General features: G+C 45.7%; 1 protein-coding gene across 2 annotated transcripts in view; it reads left to right on the top strand.

Moving 5' to 3' along the window:
- The first annotated feature begins 8,673 nt into the window (after window positions 1-8,673).
- RRAS2 (RAS related 2) overlaps window positions 8,674-26,481 on the top strand; it is a 59,593-nt gene continuing 41,785 nt past the window's right edge. Inside the window, exon 1 of one of the 2 annotated variants that reach the window (XM_063437439.1) lies at window positions 8,674-9,256. In XM_063437439.1, the coding sequence (XP_063293509.1) occupies window positions 9,182-9,256 (75 nt within the window). In that variant the 5' untranslated portion in view covers window positions 8,674-9,181. Of the gene's footprint in view, window positions 9,257-24,471; window positions 24,575-26,481 lie in introns of those variants that run through there. The other variant, XM_063437440.1, reaches the window with a different exon arrangement.

Here is a 26,481-nt window from a genome sequence, read left to right on the forward strand (position 1 = left end):
CCTCAAAACTTACGACATCTGTGGCATTGTGCTGTGTGATAAAACTGCACATCTTAGAGTGGCCTTTTATTGTGGCCAGCCTAAGGCACACCTGTGCAATAATCATGCTGTCTAATCAGCATCTTGATATGCCACACCTGTGAGGTGGATGGATTATCTCAGCAAAGGAGAAGTGCTCACTAACACAGATTTAGACAGATTTGTGAACAATATTTGAGATAAATAGGCCTTGTGTGTACATAGAAAAAGTCTTAGATCTTTGAGTTCAGCTCATGAAAAATAGGGGCAAAAACAAAAGGGTTGCGTTTATAATTTTGTGCAGTGTAATTAGACACAAAACAAAAAGGCAGAGAGGATCTAACATTTGGAGGAATTTCATACAGTTCTATATAAGAACCGCCAGAATTCGGTTATTTTCACTGTATTTAGTCCAGTGTTTATTGAATAGCCCCGAACACTGTGCAGTGTGTCCGCTCCCTCTAGTCAAGTTGCTGATAATCTCAAATTGTCAGAAACGCTATCTATTACAGCCAGTATGGAGGTTCTAACATAAGGTTCAGGGACCAGCTTGTGCTGGTCCTGCCACCATACTTTCCAGGCTCTGTTATTAATCACTATAGTGCCAACATATAATGCAGCGCAGCATCAATGGGTTCTGCACACAAATGAAATAGATTGCACATAACACTTTTGTATAATTAATATTGCGTCTCCAAGTGTAAATGTTAAATTGAGAAATGCTCTTGGGAGATGAATTGTAGCAATCTTTCAATAGACCTGCCTTGTATTTTAATAATTTTTCTCGCCAAGTCCTCTTAAGCAGAGGTTTATCGGTGGAATCAGTGCAATGTTCTGACCATTTTAAAGGGACACTAACCACCAAAATCACTAAATCTTAATGTAGTGGTTTTGGTCCATGGAGATTGCCATCTTTGTCCTGCAATGGAATGACAGATTTGTTTAAAGGCTTTGTAATATTTCATTTTTTTTTATATCAAGTGAGGTCCCGAAATGTAAACTGAATGAAGAAACCACGTTAACGTTTAATATATTTATCTTTAGAGTATTTGTTTAACCGTTTGGATACCTGGAGCGAAGCATCCTGCAAGATTAAGAGTTAATGTTTTCTCGGGAGTCTAACTGTCTAAGAGAGTGCTTCCTTTCCGAGTGAGCCATCTGCAGGACAGATGTGGCCTGAGTCACACTCTTGATTTGCTGTGAGGGTTAGGGACCTAACAATCACAAACTGTCACAGGGGCCCAGAATGACTCAGAATAGGATGGAGTCACCGCGCCTGGCAGCCATACATTGTGTGAGCATGACATCCACACAATATCTGAACTCAATCACAGCTAACACATAGCACAGGTTGTTTTTCTATTTCATCTACAAACACTGAATTGTTGATAATAATAAAAAAAAAAAAATGATACAATTCCCCTAAAATAGCCCAGCTGTGCTGAGTAACAGAGATGATGTAATTGTGGAATCCTTTTAAACACACCGAGGCGAGATTTCACATCTCGAAAATCAAAATGCTGTTTTACATTTATATTATATTGTTATCTCATTGCTGTATGTTTAGTAGGTATTTTTTAAAATTATTTGATTTGTTTACGGCCATGCCCGAATTGCCAGGCTCGGCCAGACATTGCGGTACTTGCTGTACACTCTGGACATTTTAAGTGTGACATATAATAATGTCAGTTCTTAATTTCTAACCTTTTTTTTTATTTTATTGCATTTCTATTGCATTGTTTTTGTTCAATAATGTTATTTATATTCAAATGCTGTCTGATTACATTATCGAATTGTTCGAACTGATTACATTATCTAATGGGTTCTACGCAGAAATGAAATTGTTTGCACGTGACACTTTTTATGCTTAATATTGCTTAATATTGTATCTGTATATGTATATGTTAGTTTTGGAAAGGCTTTTGGGAGACGAAATGTTTTAATAAACCTGTCTTAGAGTTTATCCAGTTTTGTGCTGAGTCCTATCCAGTGGCGTACACCTGACCTATGTGGCCCCGGTGCGAAAATTGATCCGTGGGCCCCCCCCCAGACCCCTTCCCATCCTCGCGGGCCGGGGCCGCAACACATGGCGGCGGGCACCTGGTGAAAATCACAGTGAGAAGACGCTGGACGTCCATAGGAAAGCATTGAGTAATGCTTTCCTATGGGCGGTTTGAATTTTTTTATAGCGCTCTGGGCAGGGCTTGATGCCCTCATACTGCCCGACTGCAGTTTGAAAGAGGGCTGTGCTGGTGCACTGGTGTCTTTGGACCAACCTGGGTCGTTAATTTGGAACAGTCCTGTTGACCTAGGTACAGTTAGGAGGTTCACAAACTGTTTTCAAGATATTTGATAAAAAGCCTATCACTTCCATCAGTCAGAGCCCAGCCCCTCTGTCGGTGTTGAGATCGTGAAGAATTTAATTTCCACATTAGATGGCAGCTGGGAGCTCCTGTACGATCTCTGAATCAATGCAGGATCCAGAAGAAGACATATTGACAATAATCCTGAGGTTCAACATATGGCGCAAACAGAGCAATAACCATGGGCTGATATGTCAGTAAAGGGCACCGTGCTTTACACGCTAATAACAACACACACAATCCTTAACGTGAGCAGAAGACATGTTTATGAGCAGTCTGCAGATCACTGGAATGCAATAATTAGTATTAACATAATTTATCAATATTTTACTAAGAGCTGCTATGTTTAGGCAGATGTAACGTTCACTGTCAGACATCCCATAATACCCAGATTATATTTAGAGGACGCTCTGCATAATGGTGTCGCATTACCGTTTATTATAAATAAACTGTGCTGTTTGACAGTCTTGGCAGAAACTGTATCTGACACGGATAGAGTGCACTTGGCATTACCATCGGTTTGTGTCTCACATTTTCCAAGCACCAAACTCTGGGATTCTACAATAATAAAATCTACAACAGATTCTATGAACAGAGCGGATCGCTGCGTCGTTCTTAGATCTGTTAAACCAGAGAAAAGGGATTAGCTCAAGGGAAACAGGCAGATTCTCAGGAGTAACAGGCAGATTCCCAGGGGGAACAGGAGGTTGTCAGAGTGAATGGGCAGTTTCAAAGAGGAACAGACAGGATCTCAGGGGGAATGGGCAGGTTCTCTGGGGGAAAAGGCAGATTCTCAGGGTGAATGGACAGATTCTCTGGGTTTTGAGGTGAACTGATTCTATGGGTGAAAGAGCAGATTCTATGGGTGAACGGGCAGATTCTCAGGGTGAACGGACAGATTCTCTGGGTTTTGAGGTGAACAGATTATCAGGCAGCAGAAGCCAAACAGGCAGAGCTTTTAGGCCAAGGCAACAAATATGCGTAACGATGGTGCCCATGGTTTACCTACCTGGCACATAAAGAGCCTCTAGCTGAAGCGGGGCAGTGGAACCCGCGTGCACCGCGTGCACCCTGAGCAACCTTACATCCACATTTGAAAGTGAACATTACATTCAGACACACCTCTGCAATCAAACGCAAACATCGCATACAAACACACCACTGTATTAAAACACAATAAATGTACACAAGCACCCCTTCAAACACCAACACTAAATGCTAGAAAATTTCCATCATCAGGGCAATAATTAATAAGTTCCAGTCATTGGAAATGTTATGAAGCTACCTTGAAGAGGACCTGTGTCTATATTGTCTCAACACACTATGAAGAGGATGGTTTTAGTTGCCACAACTCCAAGGATTCCAACTGGAGAATTGTAGATGTTAGTTGCCTCTTGAGATCAGAAAGTCTCCAAAACTACAATGCGAAGTCACCTACATCATCACAAGTTGCTTGGATGGGTTATAAGAAAAAAGACTCTACTCTCATCGAAAAACAAACTCAAGTGTACCCAGTTTGCCAGACACTATTGAAACTTTAAATAGGATTGGGTTCTATGGTCAAAATAGAGCTTTTTGGCATTAAACACCAGAAGTGGGTTTGGCACACACAGAGAGCTAGCCATATGGAAAAGTACCTCATGCCCACGATAAATAAGGTGATGACTCTTTAATGTTTTGGGCTATTTTTCTGCCAGAGGACATAGACATTTTGTTAGGATACATGGCATCATGGACTTTATCAAATATCAACAGATATTGTATGAACACACGACTGCCTTTGTTGGAAAGCTTATAATGCCAACATAACAATGATCCAAAACATACATCAACATTAAAATATACTCTGATATATATAGCTATACACCAATATATACCAATATATACTGATATCTACAATGGTCCAGCCATGTAATATGAAAATAGAGACATTTATTGAGAAGATACAATAAACCTTGTACATAGGACAATAATGCCTCAGTCCCCTTTAAAGTAGGCAACTTAGGACCTCACACAGTTGTCACAGCTTCTCTTCCAATGTTTAAAACACTCTGCAAAATCCTTTGTAGAAATCGCCATTAGCTGCCTCATCGTATTTACCTGAATCTCATGGACGGTCTGAAATCTCTTCCCTTTCAAAGCTGATTTTAGTTTTGGGAAAAGCCAGAAGTCACAAGGCGCTAAATCTTTCAACAGATTTTCGACCATCTTTGAAGCGTTTGTGCCACACTTTTATTTGGGCTGCACTCATTGCATCAACCCCGAAAGTCTTCTGAATCATCCAAATATTTTTCTCTGAGGAATGTTCAAGCTTAATGCAAAATTTAATGCAGATTCGTTGCTCTACTCGCTCAGTCATTTTGAATGCACTGGCCACACAGTCTACTCTCCTTGGCTGCCAGGTTACATCAAGGTGGCGCAAACCTTTCTTGTTATATTAACAATGACTGGACTTGTTCTGGACAGACCTTGTGTGTATATATATATATATATATCGGTATATATGCACAATGGTAGTATAGGACCTGGGCACGTGGGGACCCGTACAACTGTATCGTCATTACCCCCCTGATGGTGGGAACACATAGTAATGCTGGGGAGGCTGTGAAAGGAGATCTCGTTCTCCAAGCTCTGTGGCCCCCGGGAGCCATGCAGGATTCCGTTCTCTTAACAGACTTGCTCTTCCTATATATAAGAGAAATATGCTGAGGAGATACTTTTATTTCTTCAACTGCAAAAGTGTTACAGGGCCAATCCGGGCCCCAGTACTCAGTCGGCCCTTTACCGGGGTCCCTGATGATGGCCCTGTCTGTAAAAATGAAGACGGTGAGGAGATGCTGACTTGTTGCAGTGATTGACGCGCATGTAGGCCACAAAGCACAGTACTAGATGAGACCATCTGCACTAATTATCTCTGATTAGTTCAATCTATTTAAACATATATTGTTAGAATTTCCCTTTAATGTAAATGAACTATATTCCCATGATGCTGAATCAACAATGGGAAAAGGTTGGGAATATAAAAGGAGCATTTACTAAACCATGCCCATGGGGGGGGGGGGAATCTTGCACCCAGGAGTCGTCTCCCTTGGCTCACCCTCATCTCCGATGTGGCTTTAACTCCTTTATCACAACTGAAATTGGAACTCTGTGTTGCGTTGTTTGGATAAAATGAACCATTCTGGTCAGTAATTCTTTTAGACAATATATATTGATCAATATTGATCCATTGAAAGATATATTGATAAATATACTGATAGATATACAGATATACAGATACATTAATATTGATCTATTGATAGATATATTCATATATTAATAAAGTACATACTGGTGTGCAGGGCCGGTGCAAGGATTTTGGCCGCCCTAGGCAAAATAAAAATGTGCCCCTCCCCCATGTGACATCACAATGCCCCACCCATATAACTAACGCCAGTGCTGCACACAGTGTGTGTTTACATTAAAAAGCCTGCAGGGACAGGCTATAGACACCAGAACCACTTCATTAAGCTGCAGTAGTTCTGGGGACAATAGTGTCCCTTTAATGTGAGGTAAATTGGAGATTAGTGCCAGTAACAATATACTAGATTGCCTACTTACAACCAGATGATCATGATGACGGGCCCTGGCTGCAGTTTGGCTCCACTGGTCTGGTGTAGAACAGGATCTCTGGAGGCTGTTTGCAACTGTGGTCACAAAATTCAATGTTCTGGGAGAACGGGAAGCAGCTCCATTTTTTTGGGCCCCTTGCACAGCTCAAGGTCTGCGCCCCCAGGGCCTGACGGTGAGTATGCCCATAAGGCCCACCTACATGTTCCATTCATGGTTTCGCTCACAGGCAGTGGAGTGTGCAGGGGATGTGTTATGTGTTATTGTAGAGGATCTAAAGTGTGTGCTTATGGAATGTAGTGTATAGGGATACCAGTTTGTGTAGGTGATGCAGTGTGTGTGTCTGTAGTGGATGCAGTGTGTTTTTGTGTAAGGGATAGAAAGCAGTGTGTGTTTGTGTGTAAGAGATGTATTGTGTGTTTCTGGTTGTGTTCAAGGAATGCATTGTGTGAATCTGTGTTTGTATGTGTAAGGGATGCAAGGTGTGCTTCTGTATATGTAAGGGATGCAGTGTGTGTGTCTGAAAGGGGTGCATTGAGTGTGTGTAAGGGATGCATTGAGTGTGTGTGTATAAGAGATGCATTGTATTTCTGTGTGTGTGTAAGAGATGCATTGTGTGTTTCTGTGTATATGTGCAAGGGATGCATTGTCTTTGTGTGTAAGGGTTGCATTGTGTGTGTGTGTGTGTGTGTAATGGATGCATTGTATTTTTCTATGTGTGCAAGGGAAGCATGGCGTGTTTCTATGTGTGTAGGGATGCATTGTGTGTTTCTGTGTATGTATAGGGAAGCATTGTGTGTGTAGTGTGAAAGAGAGAATTTGTGGGGTAGGATAGGGGCTAAGTCCTACCAGCCCCTTTGTGCTTCTCTTTCCCCCCTTCCTCAGCCTCTCTCCCCTCTTGTCCCTTAGAGGTCTCCCATCCTGTCCCTTAGTGCTCTCCCCGCCCCCTTTCTCTCAGTGCTCTCCCCTCCTATCCCTTAGTGCTCTCCCCTCTCGTCCCTTAGAGCTCTCCCCTTCTGTCTCTTAATGCTCTCTCCTACCCCTCACCCGTCGCTTGGTGCTCCCCCCCATCTCTTAGTGCTCTCCCCTGCCCCATGTCCTTTAGAGCTCTCCCTTGCGTTTCATAGAGCTCTTCCCTGCCCCTTAGTAGTCTCTCCTCCCCTGTCCCTTAGTGGTCTCTCCTCTCCCCCACCCCATTAGTGGTCTCTCCTCTCCCCCACCCCCTCAGTGGTCTCTACTCTCCTCCCCCGGGTCCCTAAGTGTACTCACCTCTTCTCCCCCCTATTTGCATTAGGGATCTCTCCTCTCCCCTCCCCCCCTTAGGGGTCTCTGCTCTCCTCTGCCCCCTAGTAGTCTCCCCCCCCTTTCCATTAGTCGTCTCTCCTCTCCCGCCCCTTTCCATTAGTGGTCTCCCCTCCCACCCCTACCCTAGTGGTCTCTCCTCCACCCCCTTCCTCTAGTGGTCACTCCTCACCCCCACCCTCCCTCACTTAGTGGTCTCTCCCACCCCCCTTCCAAGCCCTCCCTAAGTGGTCTCTCCTCACCCCACTCCCATAGAGGTCTCTTTTAAACCCCCCCCCCCATTGTGGTCTCTCCCCCATAGTGGTCTCTCCTCCACCCCCTCCCATGGTGGTCTCTCCCTGACCGTCCCTCCCTCAGTGGTCTCTCCTCCACCCCCCCCCCCATGGTGGTCTCTCCCCGTTCCCCTCACTCTCCCCTCCCCTACCTCTGTTGTAGCGTGGCCAAGCTCCAGTCCGGTCCGCGGTACTGGAGCTTCTGTTTTCTGTACCCAGCGGACTGACAGGAAGTGCTCAGTCCGGCCAGGTTTAGGAAATGGGTGTTCCTGTACCGTGGACCGGAGCCCCGCCACGCTACACTAAGGGACTGACAGAAGGGATCGTAGTGCGCTTCCCTCATGCCGATCCCTCTTTTCTCGCCCGGACCGGTGCGCCCTCATGGACGCGTCGGCCCAGGCAGTGCTGCAGCCTCCTGAGGCTGCTACAGCATTAGAGGGGCCGGCGCTCCTGGCAGCCGCCCTAGGCGACTGCCTAAATCGTTATTATAGTATTTTTTGTATTTGTGTTTAGCAATGTATTAACTGTATTAATAAATATACATATACAATACTGGTCTATAGATAGATATACTGATATTGATCTATTGATAGATATATTGACAGTGATCTATTGATGAATATATTGATCGGCGACTGCCTAAATTGTTATAGTATTTTTTGTATTTGTGTTTAGCAATGTATTAACTGTATTAATAAATATACATATACAATACTGGCCTATAGATAGATATACTGATATTGATCTATTGATAGATATATTGACAGTGGTCTATTGATAAATATATTGATCTATTGGTAAATATTTTTATTTGCTGGCTCTGGATCTGCTGACTGTCAGACTAACTGAGCACAATGTGCTGAGAGACTGACAGAAGCCCCGCCCCCTGATGAATATTAATAGAGGGATCTGAGTGAGCCCCTCCCAGCTAATAAATATTCATACAGGAATCCGGCCAAGTCCCGCCCTTCTGATAACTATGGCAGACCCCTTTCTGTCTTACCCCGCCCCCTCATTAATAATCTCACTGGCTTCCACGCCCACATGGAACAATACTCATTAATATCCAGTCAGGTCCCGCCTCCCTGATGAATATTCATGTCTGGCCGATTCTCTTTGACGGCCATTTACACGGAGAGTCGGGCGGCGGCGGAGAGACAGTCAGAGAGAGAGAGAGAGAGACAGAGACAGAGACAGACTGAGAGAAACAAAGACACACAGGGAGAACGAGAGACAGACTGAGAGACAGACAGACAGACAAACAGACAGACAGAGAGACACAGACAGTGAGAGACAGAGAGTAAGAGAGACAGACAGAGACACAGACAGTGAGAGACAGAGTAAGAGAGACAGACAGAGAGAGACACAGATAGAGAGATTAAGAGAGACAGTGAGAGAGACAGACAGACAGAGAGTAAGCCAGAGAGACAGAGTGTCATATCGAGAGAGGGCCCGGGGACCAGGATTTGGGGAGCAGTCTGTAGGTTCTAGGGGTCCCAGAGATTGGGGTGACTGGGGGCAGGATGTCTGTATTGTAGAGGTTCAGGGTTTTGGGGTGCCGGAAGTTTGGGCTCACAGGGGAAGATCTGTGGTGTTGGGGGCCCCCGGGGGCCCAGGATGGAGAAGTACCGGCTGGTGGTGGTCGGAGGAGGAGGGGTCGGAAAGTCCGCTCTCACCATCCAGTTTATACAGGTGGGTTTCGGGGGGCTACAAGGGAATGCTGGGTTTTGGGGGCTGGAAGGGAATGCTGGGTTTGGGGGGGGGGGGGCTGGAAGGGAATGCTGGGTTTGGGGGGGGGGGGTCTGGAAGGGAATGCTGGGTTTGGGGGGGGGGGGGGAATGGGGAGGGGAGCCCCCAGTGCTATGTATGGCTGTGATTTATCATGTTTGAGTAGTTAATGGGGAGTATTTGGAACTCACTCCCCTTTAACATTCCTCTTTGGGAATCCTGTGGTCCCTGAATGAGATCTTCAGGGTGCAGGCGTCCCCAGTAATATAATCCTCACCCCTGACCCTACTGCCTGGGCCTGTGGGGTAGAGCTTCAGAGACAGCATGGCATCAACTGATAGAGATACAGCCTGGCATCCCCTGAAAGAGAGAGAGCCTGGCACTCCCTGAGAGAGAGACAGTCTGGCACCCCCTGCGAGATACAGCCTGGCATACCCTGAATGAGACAGAGCCTGGCACTCCCTGAGAGAGAGACAGGCATCCACTGCGAGATACAGCCTGACATTCCCATAGTGAGATACAGCCTAGCACTCCCTGATAGAGACAGTCAGGCACCCACTGCGAGATACAGCCTGGCATTCCCATAGTGAGATTCAGCCTGGCATACCCATGAGAGACATACAGCCTAGCACCCCCTGAGAAAGACCTCCTGGCACCCCCAGAGAAAGACCTCCTGGCACCCCCAGAGAAAGACCACCTGGCACCCAATGAGAGAGAGCAGTTACTAGCGGGTAATACAGAGCATGCCATTGGTGATGTCAGTTAGCTGGTGGTGTTATTGTAATTACTTCTGGTTATTTGTTAGTGTTATTTACATATTGCATTGTTTGCGTGGTATTTTAAATTGGTTTGGTTTTATTACCCTTGAAATCCCATAGGGTACATGTGTTTGCCCTAGTTCTGGCATTGGAGTGTATATTCCACTGATAATGCATACTGGTGCCTAGCCACGTATAGGAATGTGATGTGACTAGAATGACAGATTATCTGCTGCCACTATTATGGGACAAACTTTGCCACTCACCTTGCAGCTTTGGTGGGATAATTAACTGTCTAGCTGCCAGGAGGTAACCCACATTGCCTACCACTCTGACAGTGCAAGGGTTAAATTGCCAGACATGTACATGTTGTGAGTGAGAGTATCCATGGCACCACTACTGAAATTGTATATGTGAGCACCCTCCCATTATTGCAGTGTGACACTGTCTCTTTCATACTATTTTTTTTGTGATTTTAAATTATAAATCCCTAGCACAGGAGAGGTTTTGTTTCTGGTATTACATTTATGTACAGATCTAGAATGTACACCCTGTGCGTACTGATCTAGAATGTACACACTGTGCGTACGGATCTAGAATGTACACACTGCGCGTACGGATCTAGAATGTACACACTGCGCGTACGGATCTAGAATGTACACACTGCTCGTACGGATCTAGAATGTACACACTGCGCGTACGGATCTAGAATGTACACACTGCGCGTACGGATCTAGAATGTACACACTGTGCGTACGGATCTAGAATGTACACACCGTGCATACGGATCTAGAATGGACACACCATGCGTACGGATCTAGACTGGACACACCGTGCGTACGGATCTAGAATGTACACACACTGCGTACGGATCTAGAATGTACACACTGCACGGTCGGATCTAGAATGTACACACTGCACGGTCGGATCTAGAATGTACCTACTCTACGTTTGGATCTAGAATGTACCTACTCTCCGTTTAGATCTAGAATGTACCTACTCTCCGTATGGATCTAGAATGTACACACTCTGCGTACTGATTTAGAATGTACACGCTATGCGTACTGATTTAGAATGTACACGCTCTGCGTACTGATTTAGAATGGATGCGCTATGCGTACTGATTTTGAAGGTACGCGCTTTACGTACTGATTTAGAAGGTACGCGCTTTACGTACTGATTTAGAAGGTACGCGCTCTGCGTACTGATTTAGAAGGTACGCGCTCTGCGTACTGATTTAGAAGGTACGCACTCTGCGTACTGATTTAGAAGGTACGCACTCTGCGTACTGATTTAGAAGGTACGCACTCTGCGTACTGATTTAGAAGGTACGCACTCTGCGTACTGATTTAGAAGGTACGCACTCTGCGTACTGATTTAGAAGGTACGCGCTCTGCGTACTGATTTAGAATGTACACGCTCTGCGTACTGATCTAGAATGCACACACTGTGTACAGATATAGAATGTACACGTTGTGTGTACAGATACAGATATAGAATGTAAACCGTCTGCATACAGATACAGATATAGAATGGACACACTGTGTACAGATATAGAATGTACACGCTCTGCGTACAGATATAGAATGGACATGCTTTGCGTACAGATATAGAATGGACACGCTTTGCGTACAGATATAGAATGGACAGTGTGTACAGATATAGAATGGACACAGTGCGTACAGATACAGGTATAGAATGTACGTGCTCTGTGTACAGATACAGGTATAGAAAGTGCGTGCCCTGTGTAAAGATATAGGTATAAAATGTGCACGCTCTCTGTACAGATACAGATATAGAATGTACACTCTGTGTGTACAGATACAGGTGAGGGGGGAAGAACACTATGAGACAGGGGAGGGGGGGGGGGAGAAAAGAACTCTATGGGGGTGGGGAAGAACACTATGGGACTGGGGAGGAGTGGGGAAGAACACTATGGGACTGGGGAGGGGGGATAAAAGAACACTATGGGACTGGGGAGGGGGGGAGAAAAGAACACTATGGGGGTGGGGGGAACACTATGGGACTGGGGAGGAGTGGGGAAGAACACTATGGGACTGGGGAGGGGGGAGAAAAGAACACTATGGGACTGGGGAGGGGGGAGAAAAGAACACTATGGGACTGGGGAGGGGGGAGAAAAGAACACTATGGAGTGGGGGGGACACTATGGGACTGGGGAGGGGGGAGAAAAGAACACTATGGGACTGGGGAGGGGGAGAAAAGAACACTATGGGGGTGGGGGGGACACTATGGGACTGAGGAGGGGGGAGAAAAGAACACTATGGGACTGGGGAGGGGGGAGAAAAGAACACTATGGGACTGGGGAGGGGGGAGAAAAGAACACTATGGGACTGGGGAGGGGGGAGAAAAGAACACTATGGGGGTGGGAGGAACACTATGGGACTGGGGGGGACAGAACACTATGGGACTGGGGAGGGGGGACAGAACACTATGGGACTGGGGAGGAGGGAAAGAACACTATGGGTGGGGGGAACACTATGGGACTGGGGAGGGGGGAAAGAACACTATGGGACTGGGGAGGGGGGAGACACTATGGCACTGGGGAAGAATACTATGGGACTGGGGAGGGGGGAGAAAAGAACACTATGGGGGTGGGGGGGACAGAAGAACACTATGGGACTGGGGAGGGGGGAAAGAACACTACGAGGGTGGGGGGAACACTATGGGACTGGGCAGGGGGTAGAAAAGAACACTATGGGGGTGGGGGGGAGCACTATGGCTCTGGGGAAGAACACTATGGGACTGGGGAGGAAAGAACACTAAAAAAGAGAGAGGGGAGAGGAACACTAGAGGGGGAAGAGAGGGACATTTTAATACAGTACACCGCACGTTTGCCGTGTTTACTAATGAGGATTATTCTGTCTTGACTGATTGGAATAGGGGATACATCTTTTCTGAATATATTGTTTTGGAAATAAACATTTTGAAAGAGACGGGTCCTAAAGCTATTTACAGTTGTGGGCTGTTTCCATTGGGCGTTCAGTAATCAATTTAATCTCCCAGCATGCAGTGGCTTCTGTATATATTAATATTGAGCCCTCGTGTTTGTTCTCTAATGCTCTGTCCATATATTCACTGTAAGATCTATATCTTTGTGGTTAGTGTAGGTGTCAGAGTTAAGAAATTTTCAGATTCTGTTGCGGGTTGAATTCCTGTAACTATTGCCAGCATTATCAATAGGTTGTTTTACTAGAAAGTTGTCATTTGAATTTGATAACATTATGTTGCTTCAAGTGTCTGTTTGGATGCTGTGCAATTTAAATGTCTTGTGTTTCAGCCTTTTTGCCGGGTCAATAAAACAGGTTTTCAGCTTTCTATCAACTAATCCTGCAGCTAGATCTTGTTTAACCCCAGGTTTGGCGTATTTGTGCTGAAGTTAGTAAGTGTACAGAAATATCTCTGTAAAATTGTGCTGCTCTTAGATGATTATAGATTATAGATATAGTTGGCTTTTCTTAGAAGGATAAAAAAAAGATAACAAAATGGAAACTTTTCTGACAACCAAGTTTGAGTTTTTGAATTATGAATATAATGGTTTTTTTTGTTTTGTTTCATAACAAAATGAAATAGGATAGTGATTTGCATGATGATGCACCTTAAAGGGACACTATAGTCACCTGAACAACTTTAGCTTAATGAAGCAGTTTTGGTGTATAGAACATGCCCCTGCAGCCTCACTGCTCAATCCTCTGCCATTTAAGAGTTAAATCCCTTTGTTTATGAACCCAAGTCACACCTCCCTGCATGTGACTTGCACAGCCTTCCATAAACACTTCCTGTAAAGAGAGCCCTATGTAGGCTTTCTTTATTGCAAGTTCTGTTTAATTAATAATTTCTTATCCCCTGCTATGTTTATAGCTTGCTAGACCCTGCAAGGGCCTCCTGTATGTGATTAAAGTTCAATTTAGAGATTGAGATACAATTATTTAAGGTAAATTACGTCTGTTTGAAAGTGAAACCAGTTTTTTTTTCATGCAGGCTCTGTCAATCACAGCCAGGGGAGGTGTGGCTAGGGCTGCATAAACAGAAACAAAGTGATGTAACTCCTAAATGACAGTGAATTGAGCAGTAAAATTGCAGGGGAATGATCTATACACTAAAACTGCTTTATTTAGCTAAAGTAATGTAAGTGACTATAGTGTACCTTTAAAACTATTATTTGTTCAAGAATCAGAACATTACACCTGGCGCATGCATCGGAACATTACACCGGGTTTAAGAATCAGTACTTACAAAATGACAATTCCTAAAGGGACATTAGAGTCACCAGAATCACTACGGCTTAATGTAGTGGTTCTGGTGTCTGTTGCCTGTTCCTGCAGGCTGAGCACTGGAGATGCTACTTTTTCAGAATAAAGGCATGACCGGTGTATAGTCGCCATATGGGCAGTCGGATTCCAGGACAACCCTCCCACATACCTAACCCAATAACTCACTGACACGCAGGTATATGGGAAAATTTGTCCACTTTATTTAAAACAATCCTAAATAATAACAATTTATTAATTACCATATTAATAACCATAATAATAATTTAACAATAAACATGGGTCATTGCCCCCCATCCGAATCCTTCTGTTGATATAAAAGGCAATGACCGCCATATAAAGAACACATATATATATATAACATACATACCAACATATTCCAACATACCAACTTAAAGTGCCAAACGTGCCCCGACTTCCCTTTCTTGAAGCACCGGTTGAGCCCACGGGCGCCTCCGCAGCCCGAACACTTGTGCTTAAAGCGACAGGTGTTTCCCCATTTGCACTGGCCCTCGTTAAAGAGCCAGCAGAAGCCCTTTTGCAAGGCGGCCGACGAGGCGGACTGCCCCTTTGCGGCGGCCGTGGGCTGAAAGGGCTGCGCCTTCTGCGCCATCATCAGCTTCATCCAGAGAGGCAGGTCCATTTGATCCCACCTCATACCTGGATTAGCCGCCAAACGCTGCCTGAGCTGCTCGTCGTACCGCCACCATGCCAGTCCACTATAGGTGCGGTACGCCTCCCAAATACCGTCCAAATAACAAAACAGGGGGGAGCACAAGCCCGGCGATTTCTCGCCCAGAACACTAGCCAACACGCAAAACGCCCTCAGCCAGTTACCGAAAGACTTAGGTATCTTACGATACCGCTTCTTTTTTTCTTCCTCCTCCTTCTTCTCGTCTTTTTTATCGTCCTCCTTGAGGTCGATAAAATCCTCCAAAGGGAGAAGAGAAAAGATCTCGCAGAATTCGCCCTTCCAGATTTTATCCTTCACCTCCTGTTTGAGGTGGACCCCAAGGGAACCCTCAAACAACACATATGCGTGTTGCCTGGCCGCTCGTCGCGTCCGCCCCGGTAACCGTCGTTGCAGTGTCCCCACCCGAACTCTGCTCCGCGGAAGGAATCTCACTAGGGCCCGCTACCCCAGCCCCTTGAGCCCATACCTGACCCACACCGCCCCTCGTGTCACCCCCCGCTCCCAGTGAGTGAAGAAGCGCTTGAAGTGTGTGAACTAGCGCACTGGAGTGCAGAGAAGCACAGGACTCACCGGCCAAGCCCCTCGTTCCTGAAGCTCCCGGGGCTGCGTCGTGCACCGTCCCACGACCAGGATGAGCGACATCCGTCAACGACCCTCCAACCGGGGAGCCCACCCGGTGCCCGGCCGCTGCAGAGGCGGAGCGGCTCCGAGATCTGTAACGAGGAGAAGTCCTGGGCAGAGCATACTGATCCCGAGCAGCCCCCCCGTCCCGACCCTGGGAGCGCCTGCTGGACACCAAAGCCTCCCGTCGCGCGACCACTCCTTTCCGCCCACCTAAGGCCCGATCGGCCCTGCCTCTGGGACTACGACTCCTCTCGTTCCTACCAGAGGCTCGCCCCCATCGTCCAAGCCTGGGGGTCATGACCCCGCCCCCCCTGAGCTACCAGATGAGGACCTAGCGCGCTGAGCCCTACCCTTAACCCTTCCAGGCCTCCGGGCCCTAACAGGTGACGGGCTACTAGACCCCGACCCTGAGCCCCCCCAGGACTACGCCTACCTAGCTGCTCACCAGCGCGGGGTGATCCCCACCCCGGCGGACCCCCCGGCTAGAAGAACCCCCCCCTCGGTACCTCCAGACCGGCCACAGACCCCGCTGCAGACCCATCACCCCTAACCTGCCCTGACCGCCCTGCGCACCTAGACCTCCTGCCCTCACCCGATGGCAACCCACCCCCTACCCCGACCTGGCCCAAGGACCCCCCTAGCCCATCTACCCTCCCGGCTAGAGTCCCTCGCCCCTCGACTACTGTCCTTGTACTGCCTAGCGCACCCCCCCAGGCCCCTCTGCACTCGATCCAGTAGGGGCCTGACCCCTCACCATCCCCCTCCCAGGCCTCTGGACCCCGGGCCCAGTACTCAGGTGCTGATCTGCACCAAGGGGGCCCCTGCCGGAGCCCCCTGCACTTGATTGTTCTAGGGGCCGTCCATGCGCTCCTCCCGAACCGGCCCTGCCAGTCCCCGTCATGGCTGTAGGGGACGCCCTCCCGGGCCGTAATCCAGCGCCATCTCTGGTTCCAGGGGGCCGCCCGAAGTCTTCCGCGGCGCCCTCGCTCCAGGCGCAGCCCTCCCCGAACTGGGAGCCGCGCCGTCCACCTCCTGGGTAGCCGCCTGCTGGCTACCGCTCCTCCGACGTCCCGGTAGCGCGCCGGGAGGCGGGGCCTCAACCATGCGGCTACCGGGTCCTTTGCGGCCTGGTCCTGCTGCCACCCGGCTACTGGTACCGTCCCCACAGGATTCCGCGCCCGGGCTCAGCCGTTTCCGCGGCCTTCGGCCCCGCACAGGCCGCCCTCCGCCGCCCTCAAGATCCGCAGCTCCAGCCAGGGCCGGTCCAAGTTGGGCCCGCAGCCAGTCCACGCCACGTCCTTGAGCCGCCGACCGGATCCCTTCCAACAGCTTCTCCATGTCGTCCATCGACCCTGCAGAAGGAGAGAAAAAACAAAAGGCCCACCAAGCCAAATCTGTGGACACAGGAGTGCACACAAACTCGGCAAGGTAGTAATTAAAAGTGAATGATTTTAAAATGGCTGCCTATTTAAATAGCCAAGCCTACTTACCCATAACTCCATTCCTTCCTTGCTTCCTCCTATGCCCACCTCCTAACCCCTGTCAAGGCCTTTTTTCGCTTAGCTGCGCTTTGGCTACATGGGGCTACAGTGTTTACATTGCTGCCTAGTAACACCTCTAGGTGCAGTCACTCAGATGGCCACTAGAGGTGTGTCCTTGGTCAGTCCTGCACACGGTGCAGCATATACAAAGCTGTATTCTGACTGTAAGGTTTCCCTGCCTTTACTTTCAGCACCAATAGAGCGTATATGTTGAAGCAGAGCAGAAGCATACAAACGCAGGGAAACCTTCAAAACAGAATTCGGCTTGTCTGCCACATTTATAAATTGGATGAAGCTCTCTTTTAAAGCAGAGCACTAGTATCCGCCCCTCTCTCTTGACATGTGCACAGTCACCTTGTCGGCATATGCACAAAACCCCCCACCAATACCCATTACAATAAAAGATACTGTCACCAGGGTTTTGGCAAAAGTATATCACAGCTTTTATTTATTATTAACATAAATTATAAAGGTAATTGTCAACCACAATTACCACAGTAGTTTACAATTTAACCCCTTGACAATGACCCACCCCCACGTAACATAATACCCAAACATTGTAACATATTAACTTAACATTGAAACATGACCATTGCCACCAAAGGGCACCACCAGTGTAGGGGCATACCGAGACACCCCTACACACCCTGGTTCGGAGCTACCTACGAGCTCGAACCTACCAAAGCAGTCCAAAGGCCTACCTATTACCCATGAACTCCAAACTTTTCCCCCATCTCACTCTTTTCTCCCCCCAACTTTACTCTCCATCCCCCGCCGCCGTGACCAAACGGGAAACACCTGAAAGCAAAGGGAGGGTGGGTGGGACAACAACAGGTAAGTGTAACTTTAGATTAAAAGTGATCATTAGATCTAAAATGGACACTACTTATACTCCCCTTATAACTCCACCCCACTCCATATCCTTAGGCCCATCCCAAACCACTGACCCCTAGATGGCCTGTCTCCTGGCAATGTCAAGGCCCACTCCCCTTAGCTACGCTGCTCCATGGGCTACATAACCAATCCACACTTCTGCAGGGATGTTCTGATGTTGGTAGTCTGTGTCCAACGTCATTGGGTGATGCAGGCCTGCACAATTATTCTCTTGAGCCTAACCGGAAAGCCCAGCATTCCCCGTTATTGGGCCCTATACTAATCACAATAGGGAGGAATAAGGCATGTAGAAAGACATGCGCAGTTTAGCTCTTTAGATCAGAAAATGGCAGGCCAAATAGACAGGGACAAGCAAGTGCCAATAGTCATATATAACTTACTTTGTTTGGCGACCTTCATCTACATTGAGAAACATAGACTTTCCAATACAAGGTTCCACATGACCCATTCCCTGGGGTGCGTTCTTCATACTTCATACTTGGGGCTTACAGTATCAGAGACTGAGCTCTCTCACCAGGTCTCCCCAGAGGGCATTATGGTGTTAGGAATACAACTCGCGCCATCCCTCCCAACCCCCCATGGCACACAGAGTTAAAACCCCTTTATTTACTAACCCGATTCCAGCGATATTCCGATATCCGCACTCCGCCTCCTCCGACGTCATCCGATTGGGCAACCTAATGCGCAGCGAGCATTCCCCATAGGAAAGCCTAATCAGTGCTTTCTTATGGGAATTTCACGTGCACTGGATATCCTCATGGATATCCTCATGCAGAGTGACACTTTTTTTTTTTTTTTTTAATTCTTTATTTATAACTAGGTGAAACACCGTTAACACAATATACATATATATACATCACATTTGTAAAGACGTTAGCAAGATCCAGTGTGAGTAATGAGCAAATAGTTCAAAGTAAAGCGTATGTTATTCATAGCATTGTTAATGTCTTCGGCTCACTGGCCTCGAAGCGTCCATATGTGTGTACGGTGTCCCTCCAATTTTCCATTAACATAAAATTTGAAAAGAACATGAATGGCTGCAGTACAGGAGGCATCTTGTTGTTAAGTATGCATATATGATCCCATATCTTACAGATTACATAGGGCCTTTTTACAGCCCCGCCAGGGGGGACGCTGATTGATATAGTTGCAGATGCCTAAGAATATCACTAAATAGTCGCGATCCCCACCAAATAGGACAAGGCCCAGGCCGAGATAGGGAAAAACGCGAAGTTAAAGCCATTCAGATAATAAAGAAATAGAGGAAAGAGAGATCAAAGAACAATATGGACAGAAAAAGCGGGGATGAAGAAAAGTATAGAAAAGAAGGTCAAGGGGGAGGGGGGGGGGAGGGGAGGGAAGGGAGGTATGAAGGGTAGGAGTAGTCATCCGTCCTCAGCACCAGCCCATGAGGCAGTGCCCTCATTCATAACCACATCACACTATTCCTTGTATACAGCCCGACCTATCCCCAAAGACCAGCAGTATCCTAGAGGCTCCCAATGGGAGCCCCATTACATCCTCTGTAAGGGGGACAAGTCAGGTAAGCATCCTGTTCGCTAAAAGGTGACGGAAGGAGGGAGGACGGAGGCCCGGATTCAACTCCCTTATCGCCTATTCTCCCGCGCCACTATTCATCCACGGTGCCCAAACTTTATCAAATTTTGCCGTCGTGCCTCTGACCTTCGCTGTAAGTTTATCCATAAGGAACGTATCCTTAATCTTTTGTAGCACCCTGTGAAATGGGGGGGAGGAAGGTTGAAGCCACGCCTGAGCCAATGCCCGCCTCGCCGCCAGGTTTACATAATTTAACAGTTTCAATTCCGTTCTGGTACATCCCTCTAGAGGTCTGGCCAGAAGGAAAACCCATGGGTCTAGTTCGATCTCCTTACCAAAGATATCCTTCAGTAAGTCCGCCACCCCCTTCCAGAACGATTTGATCCTAGGGCATTCCCACCACATGTGTAAGTAAGTCCCTTTATGACCGCAGCCTCTCCAGCATACATCCGTGGATGCCCTGTTCATCCTACACAACTTCACCGGGGTGGTGTACCATCTAAACATGGTTTTAAATGCTTGCTCCTGCATTGAAACACATATAGACGAAGTTGCTACAGCTTCCCAAATCTCCTGCCAATCCACCCCCTCCAATTCTTCGCCAAGATCTGCCTCCCATTGAGCTATGTATGTGAGGTCCCCCCATTCTGACGTGGAAGTGCTTAAATGCGCATATAAGGCTGTTATAAGGCCCCTCGGGAACTGTTCCCTGAGGCACATGGCTTCGAAAAAGGTAAGCGGTTGCAGTGCACAAGACCTATTAACCACTTAAGGACCAAACTTCTGGAATAAAAGGGAATTGTGACATGTCACACATGTCATGTGTCCTTAAGGGGTTAATCGAGGTCTGTGCAAAGTCTCTGAGTTGTAAAAAGCGAAAGAAGTCAGAAGGGCGTAAATTTGCCCTGGCCTTTAAATCCTCAAACTGAAGTAGTGAGCCACCTTCATAGAGTTGGCAAAGGCGCTGGACGCCCGTACCCTCTATTCCTTTGAATTCCCTAGCGTGTAGTCCAGGGGGAAAAGCCTTGTTTCTAAGATAGGGGGTCAATGGGGATGTCCGGGAGGCAGAGTGACACTTTTATATTATTTTTTTTTTTTTTTTTAATATATATTTTTGAAGACAAGTTTACTGCAGGGTTTCCTTTTTTTCTGTATTTTGTAAAAAATAATTTTTGCAGCATTTCCCTCCTATTTGTATGAATCCTGTGCATCAGGCGTTCGTCAACAGGAAATCACACGTAAGGACCAACTCCTGACTAGTGATATAATGCAGCGTGCAGGTCACTGAATGAAAGGGTCTATGTTTTTTTTTTTCCCTCTTATGATCTGTGAATGGCTGATTAGGTAAGACCAAGCTTGCTGTCACTGCCTGGCACACTCCGCTCCAACACTGCACGTGATGCCATTATTGTTCTCTAGTCAGATTTAAATATCTACACAGCTGTTCCCCTGGCAGCTGACCTGTCACAAGATATCAGCCATTCCTGTCTGGCTTCATAGACGTCTTCATTCATTTACTGGTTATTTTGTTTCCTCGTGAAATGACATGGATTTATTGCTGATCGTAGCATTTGAATTCAGGTTGCGGTTCTCTCATTATTTAACGGCAAAGATCTTAAATTCCCTGTGGAGGGTGGTTGTTGTATCCCATGATGATGACCGTGACAGGGAACGAGCGGGTAGAATAGGTGTCATTATAACATCTATAGGCTTAGCACTGGAGACGCTGCCTTTTTTGTGAGTAAAGGCAGTGTTTACATTGCTGTCTAGTAGTAACACCTCTAGGTGCGGTCACTCAGACGGCCACTAGGTGCTTCCTGGGTCAGTGCTGCACACCGTGCAGCACCTACAAGCTGAATTCTGTCTGAAGCAGAGTAGGAGCACACAAGCGCAGGGACACCTTCCAGACAGAATTCAGCTTGTCAGGTTTGAGTCTGCCATATTTACAAACTGGAAGAAGTTCTCTTTTTTATTTTTTATTTTCATTCTGTGTTTTCTTTTTCACCGTTTAGGTGATCTATCCACTTTTTCACCCTTTTCATTTTTTTATTTGTATTTGTCTAGTTTTAGCTATTTATATATATACTCCTGGTATACCCTTTGTAGGTTTTTCCTTTATAAATTGTCCATAAATTCTATCTATAATATCTCGAATTCTTACACAAATACTATCCCAGGGCCATATTTGTCACAATTTGTTTTATTTTGTTTGAAATATTCGAGCTCGCCCCATCTGCCCCTATGCACCAGCATCCAGGGAACATAATTACGAAGACAATATTTTCGTAGGACTTGCAATCGTCACAAAACTTTTTATTGAAATATCTGTTCCAGCAATTGGATAAAACACCCGATAGTATGTATACTTCAATATGTGGTTCACATGTTTCCCTCTTACTATTAAAGGACCACTCTAGGCACCCAGACCACTTCAGCTTAATGAAGTGGTCTGGGTGCCAGGTCCAGCTAGGGTTAACCCATTTTTTTTTATAAACATAGCAGTTACAGAGAAACTTCTATGTTTATTAATGGGTTAAGCCTTCCCTCAAATCCTCTAGTGGCTGTCTCATTGACAGCCGCTAGAGGCGCTTGCGTGATTCTCACTGTGAAAATCACAGTGAGAGCATGCAAGCGTCCATAGGAAAGCATTTAAAATGCTTTCCTATGCGACCGGCTGAATGCGCGCGCAGCTCTTGCCGCGCGTGCGCATTCAGCCGACGGGGCGGAGAGGAGGAGGAGAGCTCCCTGCCCAGCGCTGGAAAAAGGTAAGTTTTACCCCTTTTCCCCTTTCCAGAGCCGGGCGGGAGGGGGACCCTGAGGGTGGGGAGTATGTTTTCCTGGCACTAGAGTGGTCCTTTAAAGCTCTTGTGGTCATAACTTTTTAATTGCAGCAATGCAGACTTGCTCTCAACATTGGGGTGGAAAACACACAAGGGTTAAATGGGGATTGTACACTGGAGCTGATCCTCTGTGTAATGAGTTCAGAGTTTTTTCAGCCAATCTTATCCTCTTTCTCCTACTGATAGAAATGAGGACATCTCAGAATGCATTGCTTGGCAGGGATTTCACCATTTGATAGGTTCATTCATGAAAAGGCATGAAAGAACTCACTCTGCACACAATTAAAAGCACATAGACAAAATCCATGTGGGAAACTGTCAGGTTATGGCTTTTATAATCCAGCGAAAATGTCTTGCTGTGACATTGTACAGCGCTGCGGAATTTGTTGGCACTATATAAATAATAATAATAATAATAATAATAATAATATTCATCAATGCAGAGGGAGTGCAGCTGCAGCAATTTTTAGCAGTCTGCAGTTATAACTAACAGAGAATACGGAGACCGGCGCTATAACCTCTACATCATAAGTACTGTTTGGCGTGTTCCTTTCTAATGTAACGCACTGATTACAGCGAAGCAATGACTTCACTTTTCCGATCACTTGTTTAAAACTGGTTCAGTGGTTTTACTCTGTTTGGCTACTTCCTGGGAGTTTATTTAATTTTCGTTCCTCTCCTTTCATTCTTGTAAACATGTGTATTGTACGCTCAGGCTAAGGATTTAACATCTTGCTCTCAGCGAGTACACAAACCGCCACCCTTTGTACTTTAAATGCTGCTTGCTGAGTAAATATGGTGACGTGTTCACCTGGCTTCCTGATTGTCACTCAGCTCCATTAATCTCCTTCTCTGTTTTAGGAAATTTTTACTGAAGGTCACGGAAAACATTGGCAGCTTGTGAGAATTCTCACTGTTAGATCTTTGACAAAACTCCGTCCTGATGTGTTCAGGTTATCGGACATGTCTGTTTTGCTGAATATTTTAGTTTTGGGAGGGCTGAGCATTATTTAGATTGTTGATCTAATAGAGAATTACCACTGGCACTCCTAATACAGAGAAGATTATTCACTAAACAGCTAATCGATTTTGTCCTATTATCTTTGATATTGACGCTGAAAGGGCAAGCACTTTGGCATTAGCAATATGGCGATAGGGGCAGGGCTGCATGTGCTTTGGGCAAGCATGATTTTTGTCAAACCACTTCAAAATGGTTTGGCTCAGAACTGGGGGATTGCGCCTGCAGTCTTCTAGCACCATAACCACTACAAGGACAAGTGTAGGTAATCTGTATTGTAAGCTTGCCCTTCGTGAAACTTCTCTGACTTGCATCACAAACATAAATTCAGGATTTTCTGACATTCAGTTAAGCAGTGACTTTGCCATTGAGACCCTCTGGGGATATCCTCAGATCCTGGCCACATGTTTGAGGACACACATTTGTACTCTGTGAAGCCGGCGGCCACTCTTGGGAGGGCACTGATGCAGCTGGTTTAGATTTAGGTGGAATTATAACTCTCTGACCACTATCCTGCAAAGGTCCAGACCCCGCACTGGTGTTGAACGAGAAACAGCATGAAGATTCTTGTTCTCACACCAGCGCAATTCCACTACATCGGTAAGAATCACCTGGCCACTGCCACAAATTCAATCCTACTCCATTGCGTAGGGAGCCCTGAGTAGGGAGCCCAGTGCTGGCTTCTGTCTTGCAGCTCAAAAGGTGGCATATGGCACATAGCCATATGCCACCTGGGTTTACCAGTGAGTGTGTCTGCGTGTGAGAAAGTTGTCCATAGTGTAAACTGTCACAGAACCACAACACAAATGAAATGGAAACATTTGAAAACAACAGGTTTCAGAACTTGTATTTTGCCTTTCAGAAGCTCTGTGCCCTACCGCCTCCTATTCCTACATTCTGTCACCACCATCTTCACAGATTACGTGTTCACTTAATTATTTAGTAATCAAGACGTGACATAGGTGGCACAGAGTGGCGGAAACTTACACAAAACTCATAGTTCTGAAGTGGAATGGGAACATCTGCTTTAGCGATATCGAGACCCTCCGAAAGATCACGGTTACCAGGTAAGTGTCAACGCCATTCCAAAACGGTTTAAATCTTAACCTTGGAATAGTGGCAAAGGTCTGCTTGCACCATAACCACTGCAGTGAGTAATGGTGTTTAGTGTTACTTTAAATAAACCCTATGTGGAACTAAGGGGTGAAAAATAATAATCTGTAAATGGAAGAATAGAAAATCCAAAACATTCGAAGAAAAATTATAAAACAAACATCAAGGGGACAACAATGGTATATCCTAAAATAATTCTAAATCACATAGAGCGACGAACTGATTCAGTCACAGTTTTTATTTGAAAGAAATGTTTTATTTTGTAAGGTGCGGCCATTGTTTCTGCTTTTAATATAAATATAAGTGCCAACTTTAATCTACTAAAATGGTTTATTGAACGGGAATTTCCGTATAAAGTCGTCCATTTACCTATTAAACCAGAAAAAAAGTCTCTTTGTTAATCAATAAAACACTTTTAAAAGAAATGGCTTAGCGTTTTTCAGATATTATGTAATATTACATTTGGCCTGGCTAGCGGAGAATTATGGGAAATGTAGTTTACAAACTACCAATATGCGGAACTTTGGGAAATGATAAGTGAACTCCTGAGTCATAGGAAACGATTGACCCTTTAATAGTGCAGGCAGATTATCTGTTTCCGATCTCCGTTTCGAGATCTCAGGCTATACATTTCATACATGATTGTATGTATCATTATAGGTTAATTATTGCACCATATTCTCATGCAGAGTATCATCCTATCATTTTGCAGGATTCAATGGGGCTTGCGGCTGACTATATCGGTGACGAGTTCCTACACATTTCACACCAGTAACATTAAATCCCAACTCTTAGGGCCAGAACACGTTCACCAGATTATTTCTAAGTGGTTGGAACGGAGGGGACAGAGGCTGATCGTCAGCCGTAAATGGCAAGAGGAAATATTTAAAATAAACACGTTTCTGTTTTTTGGATTCTTAAAAAACCCCACAAAACAAAACCACAATATGTACATCAGCTCATATTGGCTGACAGCTCCTATCACAGTGATGGCCTTTATTATTTAATGACGCATGGTGGACAGGGGATGGAGGAAGACATTTATTTACCACAAACTGTATTTAGCAACTTCTTACATTAAATGTAAATTGTTTTCTAACTGTATTTATAGAAATTTCCCCGCGTGACGACCTAAGTCATGCTGAACTTGGTAAAATGAGGTTCTGTCATTACATTTCCCCAACCTTGCATTTTCTTTAAATGGCTATATAGACCATGCGCCCATTCTGGGGTGAGACACCATTTAAAACACCCTGCAGTGCCTGCGCATGTGGCCATGTCTTAGGCACCATATTTAGGTTATATCGGCTCTTACTGTACTGTATTCATTTAATAGACTTTCTATCACTATGGGATTTTTTTACTTTAATATCCAAACTAATATCTTTTTAATCATAGTTTTTTTTTTTTTTTATTCCTCTGTTGTGTCTGCCTGATATACAGCCAGTCCTGGTTTCTCAGATTTATTATTATAAGCATTTATAGAGAACCAGCATATTCCACAGCACAGTAATTATTGAAAGCGGATATTTGGCAACAAGTAATTGACTGCTGAGTATGAGCAGAGATAAGGATTTTAGTAAATATTAGAATAGTTTAAAACATATTCGTAACTGCGCTACCTGCTTCTGCCTATTATATTTCCCAGCATGCATCTGGTGGAGCATTTCTGATTGGCTGATATATAATGAAATGGTATACATAGATTGAAACATAATTAAGCAATGTTTAAAAGGCTCAGTATTCTTTGAAAATGATAATTCAATATAGATGAGTGGTTCTCACACTTTTTTGCGCAGAACCACATGAAATGCAGAACACAGGAGATTTGTCCCAAGAACTTTTGATCTATAGTGGACGT

The sequence above is a fragment of the Pelobates fuscus genome, chromosome 12 (assembly GCF_036172605.1).
Source record: "Pelobates fuscus isolate aPelFus1 chromosome 12, aPelFus1.pri, whole genome shotgun sequence".
Lineage (NCBI taxonomy): Eukaryota > Metazoa > Chordata > Amphibia > Anura > Pelobatidae > Pelobates > Pelobates fuscus.